This window comes from Schistosoma haematobium, chromosome ZW, assembly GCF_000699445.3.
Source record: "Schistosoma haematobium chromosome ZW, whole genome shotgun sequence".
In the NCBI taxonomy this organism is placed as follows: Eukaryota; Metazoa; Platyhelminthes; class Trematoda; order Strigeidida; family Schistosomatidae; genus Schistosoma; species Schistosoma haematobium.
The window spans coordinates 20,475,287-20,483,138 of record NC_067195.1 but is presented as its reverse complement, the minus strand read 5'-3'; the positions used below and the strand labels follow the sequence as shown (position 1 = coordinate 20,483,138).

General features: G+C 32.0%; 1 protein-coding gene across 1 annotated transcript in view; it reads right to left on the bottom strand.

Moving 5' to 3' along the window:
- Positions 1-580: 580 nt before the first annotated feature.
- The window catches only part of MS3_00002985 (uncharacterized protein), a 16,866-nt gene continuing 9,594 nt past the window's right edge, over positions 581-7,852 (bottom strand). Inside the window, exon 5 of the mRNA XM_051210665.1 lies at positions 581-2,445. Within this exon, the coding sequence (XP_051070681.1) occupies positions 1,670-2,445 (776 nt within the window). The 3' untranslated portion in view covers positions 581-1,669. The remainder of the gene's footprint in view (positions 2,446-7,852) is intronic.

The window sequence follows — 7,852 nt, the reverse complement described above, 5'->3', positions numbered from 1 at the left end:
ACGGTAACTGCTAGGATCTATTTATAGACTAGTATTGTATATATTCTCATTGGATAACTATCAAGTAACTATATTATATGTATATTCATATTCCTCTTATTATAAGTTTCCATTTGACGAATTGACACTATTATACGATTTACTATTATTAAGTTATTCCCAATCTATTAGTTACAGTATCTCACTATCACAGCCACTTTTTGGCTTGATCTTGTATAATTGTTATTCTTTATCTTACGACATGATGTGGGCTGGTTTGCTTGTATAGAAACCAAGTATGTCTGAAATAAATGATCCGCAAAGTGGAAGCTGATATTAGTGTTCTGGCCTCAGTTGTAAGTACTAGGATAGAAGGACCAATCAGGACTCAGAGTTGACGCAAAGGCTGCTCGTACTGGTTTGTGCGTCATTGGTCTAGTCACATAAGTCGATGTTCTGATTGGCGAATAAATCATGTGATAATTAACAAAGCCATAAGTCATGGCATAAAGTTCAGACAATCATTCCGAATCACACTGTGTACTCTTATTTAACCGCAGCTATAAACATGAAATACTACATTTTTAAGGACTGTCTTATATACTTATCTTTAAAAAGAAAATTTATTACTGATCAAATAAAAGTAGCAACACAATCAACAAAACGGTAAATATGGCATATAAATGCGAAAATACTAAATAAATAACCTGAAAAAAACAAACAAGTTGTATAGAATAGTACTTGTGTGTGAATAAAATACATGTTAATGTAACCTAATGTTAAAATTGATGGTTCTCGTGGATTGTAGAAAATATTTATACATATGTCGATCTTTATTGAAATTACATATATAAATACATAATACTGATCAGATTTCACTATGAAAGACTGACAATATTAACAATAATTATAAGATAAATTAGCAATTATAAGAGGGAATAAATAAAATGACTAGACTAACGGAGCGCTCTGAGAAGAGTGGGTTCTGAGCTGATGATCGATTAATTGGTACTCGAATATTTATATGAATAGACTAAAGGATGGATCTCCAGAAAAACAACATCTTCAGAAATAACGAAGATATCAACACAATTATTTTAAATGACAAAAAAGAAAATTAAACAGTTTAAAAGTTATTTTATATTACACATCCACATCTTATAAGCAAGGGAAAAAAGTAGGAAATGAGAGTCCACATAGTACGATTAGTTTGTCATATAAAATAGTAAAACAACATAGAAAAAACCCTGTTTGTAGTTGAAGTTTAAAAAATAGTTAAAACCGAGATTTCATACATTTTAGACAAATTGTTTACAACTTAAACCAACTCTGTGTATATACAGACAGTATTACGTGAGCCTTACTACAACTAATTCACAACAAAAAAGGAGTGACATATATAACAAAACACAATAATGTCAAGTAAGTAGGTGAAATGCAACGAAATCACAACTACACATGATTAGGAAAAAATACCAACATTGGAATCAAAAAGAAAACAACATGACTAACAATTTTACGATTGTCCAAACAAATAAACAACAACGAAAGACAACAAGAAATAAAATTTCCAACACTTTATTTGTGTTTAGGTAATAATTAAAACGGATATCTAGTACTTTAATGAAGAAAATTCAAAATAAATATCCTGAAGCATTACTGATTTGGTTTTTAACGGCTGTACACACGTTTACAACTGTACAGGGAATACTATAGGTTGGTGGTTTGATGGTCCAGTATCACTAGAAATAGTTGTTACAGCAGATATTAGAAATCGACTAAAAGGTTGTTCGTGAGCATCATAAGTTAATTGGGGTAAATTAAGCAAAGCACCAGAACGTGAACTAGCTGATGTATGTGAACCAATCGAAATAGTATGATTAGGATCAATTGACTTATATTTTAGATGATGGTGATGTTGAAGACGAGAGGATGTTTTTGAACGTCTAGAACTTTTCTTAAATAAATCATAAGTAGACTGTTGATGAGGATTTCTCTGTAGATATGCTTCAGTGTCGTCATGATGAGACTTTATTTCTCTAAGAAAATAGTGATGAGATTTTCGATCACATGAACTACCGCTACCGGTGGTAGTAACTGAACTACGACCAAGATTCTCTACTTGAAATAAACTGGAATTTTGTGGAGATAAAGGTCTGTACATGTTACCCGAATAAAGGATACCGCCATTCAAGCTAAGGTCACCGCCATGTGATATAGATTCTATAGGCGTATTAGTATGTAATACTGATTCTACTCCATCTAACTGTTGATTACATATTCCGATACCACTTCCATTCCCTGAAGTGTTATAACCCATTGTAGGAACTGATTGATCACGTCCTGACTTTACAGATTCACGTGGACCACCGCTAGTTGTTCCAGTTCGACTGCTACTTGCTGTTACGATGCTGGCAGGGGGAACATTAAATGCCCCATGGGGTGGTGGTGTATAATACAATGGATCTAAGGGTCAGTAAGAGAAGGAATAAGTAGAAATATCCGATTTTAAAGTAAGATAATTACATAACTGACTGACCAAAATAATGTAGAACTTGGAAAAATAGCACATTAGTTCAAACTGTCTCACTTTCTAAAACGAGTGGTGGTTTATACTATGGGTTTCGCTACGCTAAATGTTACCATTACCTGGCAGAAGATAAAAAAATTGTTACGTAAATTGGAATAATAATTTCCAAGTTGTTTATTCAGTATATAGTTCATGCTGTTTCACGCAATTGTATACTTTTCGAATCATCCTTTACTATTCCAAGTCAGTCTCATTTGTTACGTAAGCCCAATTATCGCCTACCTGGACGAACAATGTTGTCTATTGTAGGAATATATTGAAAGCTAGGGGCGGCAAAACTAGGATGCGGCACAAGCCCATGAATTCACTGACAACTGGACTGAACCATGCAAATAAATTTAAACCAACTCAGTTGGTCTAAGTCTATTGGCATGGTCTTTTGGCAGCACTGAGCAACAATACCAGGATGTTTGGAATGCGTTTCTCCTCCTCTAAATTCAAGTTGTTGCCTGTGTCAACACCTAAACTAAGGATAGGGAGTGAAGTAGTCGAACGCGTTGACAACTTCACTTATCTTGGAAGTCTGATCAGCCCTAATGGGTTAATGTCTGACAAAATCTCTACACGAATTCAAAAAGCTCGTTTGGCTTTTACCAACTTACGTCACCTATGGCGAAGGCAAGATATCCGTCTATCAATGAAAGGACCAGTGTATTGTGTAGTAATTCGTTCTATTCTACTTTACGGCTGCGGAACGTGATCATTAAGAGTAGAAGATACTCGTAAGTTACTAGTATTTGATCACAGATGTCTTAGGAATATTGCCAGCATCTTCTGGGATTACCTGGTAAGTAGTAGTGAGGTAAGACGCAGGGTATTAGGAAATGATGGCAAATCAATTAATGAGGTTGTAAATCTTCATCGACTGAGATAGTCGGGTCACTAGTTTTGGAGATGGATGGAAGAATGTTAGGGGCGGTCAAACCAAAACGTGGCATCAGTGCTTGAAGTCACTAACTTCTGGTAAGAGCCAGGTTGGTAGATGCGGACTACTTGGCTGAGGCCCGCGCGACTATCGTAACCAATGGTTGGAGACTCTGGGTGACATGACTCAGAATCGATCACAATGGCATAAGTGTATACACTCTTTGCCCTCTCTTAAACTGTGAGATTAAAATTGCTTTGTACCTTTTTTTCTACGAACTAATTCTTTCTTCCTGCATTATATCCTTATACACAATCTTTCTTCTATATATTACTACCATTAAAGTAACTAGTTATATGAATTTGGTGTTCAACTTGTTGTGTTAATAAGATGTGGCAACTCAGACCAATGTATATGTGCCTGGTCCCACGTTGTAGCTGACTAACTCATATAGACTAACTAGTTAGGGTTCCCGTGATTATCGCATGGCTTATAGCCGTTCACAATGGTCGAGGTACATTCACACCTTGTCTTCCCCGAGTCCCGAAATCCTCTTATGCCATTTTTTCTCATTTCTATATTTAATCTTTTTTCTGCTACTAACTACTAACTACTAACTACTAACTACTAACTACTAACTACTAACTACTAACTACTAACTACTAACTACTAACTACTAACTACTAACTACTAACTACTAACTACTAACTACTAACTACTAACTACTAACTACTAACTACTAACTACTAACTACTAACTACTAACTACTAACTACTAACTACTAACTACTAACTACTAACTACTAACTACTAACTACTAACTACTAACTACTAACTACTAACTACTAACTACTAACTACTAACTACTAACTACTAACTACTAACTACTAACTACTAACTACTAACTACTAACTACTAACTACTAACTACTAACTACTAACTACTAACTACTAACTACTAACTACTAACTACTAACTACTAACTACTAACTACTAACTACTAACTACTAACTACTAACTACTAACTACTAACTACTAACTACTAACTACTAACTACTAACTACTAACTACTAACTACTAACTACTAACTACTAACTACTAACTACTAACTACTAACTACTAACTACTAACTACTAACTACTAACTACTAACTACTAACTACTAACTACTAACTACTAACTACTAACTACTAACTACTAACTACTAACTACTAACTACTAACTACTAACTACTAACTACTAACTACTAACTACTAACTACTAACTACTAACTACTAACTACTAACTACTAACTACTAACTACTAACTACTAACTACTAACTACTAACTACTAACTACTAACTACTAACTACTAACTACTAACTACTAACTACTAACTACTAACTACTAACTACTAACTACTAACTACTAACTACTAACTACTAACTACTAACTACTAACTACTAACTACTAACTACTAACTACTAACTACTAACTACTAACTACTAACTACTAACTACTAACTACTAACTACTAACTACTAACTACTAACTACTAACTACTAACTACTAACTACTAACTACTAACTACTAACTACTAACTACTAACTACTAACTACTAACTACTAACTACTAACTACTAACTACTAACTACTAACTACTAACTACTAACTACTAACTACTAACTACTAACTACTAACTACTAACTACTAACTACTAACTACTAACTACTAACTACTAACTACTAACTACTAACTACTAACTACTAACTACTAACTACTAACTACTAACTACTAACTACTAACTACTAACTACTAACTACTAACTACTAACTACTAACTACTAACTACTAACTACTAACTACTAACTACTAACTACTAACTACTAACTACTAACTACTAACTACTAACTACTAACTACTAACTACTAACTACTAACTACTAACTACTAACTACTAACTACTAACTACTAACTACTAACTACTAACTACTAACTACTAACTACTAACTACTAACTACTAACTACTAACTACTAACTACTAACTACTAACTACTAACTACTAACTACTAACTACTAACTACTAACTACTAACTACTAACTACTAACTACTAACTACTAACTACTAACTACTAACTACTAACTACTAACTACTAACTACTAACTACTAACTACTAACTACTAACTACTAACTACTAACTACTAACTACTAACTACTAACTACTAACTACTAACTACTAACTACTAACTACTAACTACTAACTACTAACTACTAACTACTAACTACTAACTACTAACTACTAACTACTAACTACTAACTACTAACTACTAACTACTAACTACTAACTACTAACTACTAACTACTAACTACTAACTACTAACTACTAACTACTAACTACTAACTACTAACTACTAACTACTAACTACTAACTACTAACTACTAACTACTAACTACTAACTACTAACTACTAACTACTAACTACTAACTACTAACTACTAACTACTAACTACTAACTACTAACTACTAACTACTAACTACTAACTACTAACTACTAACTACTAACTACTAACTACTAACTACTAACTACTAACTACTAACTACTAACTACTAACTACTAACTACTAACTACTAACTACTAACTACTAACTACTAACTACTAACTACTAACTACTAACTACTAACTACTAACTACTAACTACTAACTACTAACTACTAACTACTAACTACTAACTACTAACTACTAACTACTAACTACTAACTACTAACTACTAACTACTAACTACTAACTACTAACTACTAACTACTAACTACTAACTACTAACTACTAACTACTAACTACTAACTACTAACTACTAACTACTAACTACTAACTACTAACTACTAACTACTAACTACTAACTACTAACTACTAACTACTAACTACTAACTACTAACTACTAACTACTAACTACTAACTACTAACTACTAACTACTAACTACTAACTACTAACTACTAACTACTAACTACTAACTACTAACTACTAACTACTAACTACTAACTACTAACTACTAACTACTAACTACTAACTACTAACTACTAACTACTAACTACTAACTACTAACTACTAACTACTAACTACTAACTACTAACTACTAACTACTAACTACTAACTACTAACTACTAACTACTAACTACTAACTACTAACTACTAACTACTAACTACTAACTACTAACTACTAACTACTAACTACTAACTACTAACTACTAACTACTAACTACTAACTACTAACTACTAACTACTAACTACTAACTACTAACTACTAACTACTAACTACTAACTACTAACTACTAACTACTAACTACTAACTACTAACTACTAACTACTAACTACTAACTACTAACTACTAACTACTAACTACTAACTACTAACTACTAACTACTAACTACTAACTACTAACTACTAACTACTAACTACTAACTACTAACTACTAACTACTAACTACTAACTACTAACTACTAACTACTAACTACTAACTACTAACTACTAACTACTAACTACTAACTACTAACTACTAACTACTAACTACTAACTACTAACTACTAACTACTAACTACTAACTACTAACTACTAACTACTAACTACTAACTACTAACTACTAACTACTAACTACTAACTACTAACTACTAACTACTAACTACTAACTACTAACTACTAACTACTAACTACTAACTACTAACTACTAACTACTAACTACTAACTACTAACTACTAACTACTAACTACTAACTACTAACTACTAACTACTAACTACTAACTACTAACTACTAACTACTAACTACTAACTACTAACTACTAACTACTAACTACTAACTACTAACTACTAACTACTAACTACTAACTACTAACTACTAACTACTAACTACTAACTACTAACTACTAACTACTAACTACTAACTACTAACTACTAACTACTAACTACTAACTACTAACTACTAACTACTAACTACTAACTACTAACTACTAACTACTAACTACTAACTACTAACTACTAACTACTAACTACTAACTACTAACTACTAACTACTAACTACTAACTACTAACTACTAACTACTAACTACTAACTACTAACTACTAACTACTAACTACTAACTACTAACTACTAACTACTAACTACTAACTACTAACTACTAACTACTAACTACTAACTACTAACTACTAACTACTAACTACTAACTACTAACTACTAACTACTAACTACTAACTACTAACTACTAACTACTAACTACTAACTACTAACTACTAACTACTAACTACTAACTACTAACTACTAACTACTAACTACTAACTACTAACTACTAACTACTAACTACTAACTACTAACTACTAACTACTAACTACTAACTACTAACTACTAACTACTAACTACTAACTACTAACTACTAACTACTAACTACTAACTACTAA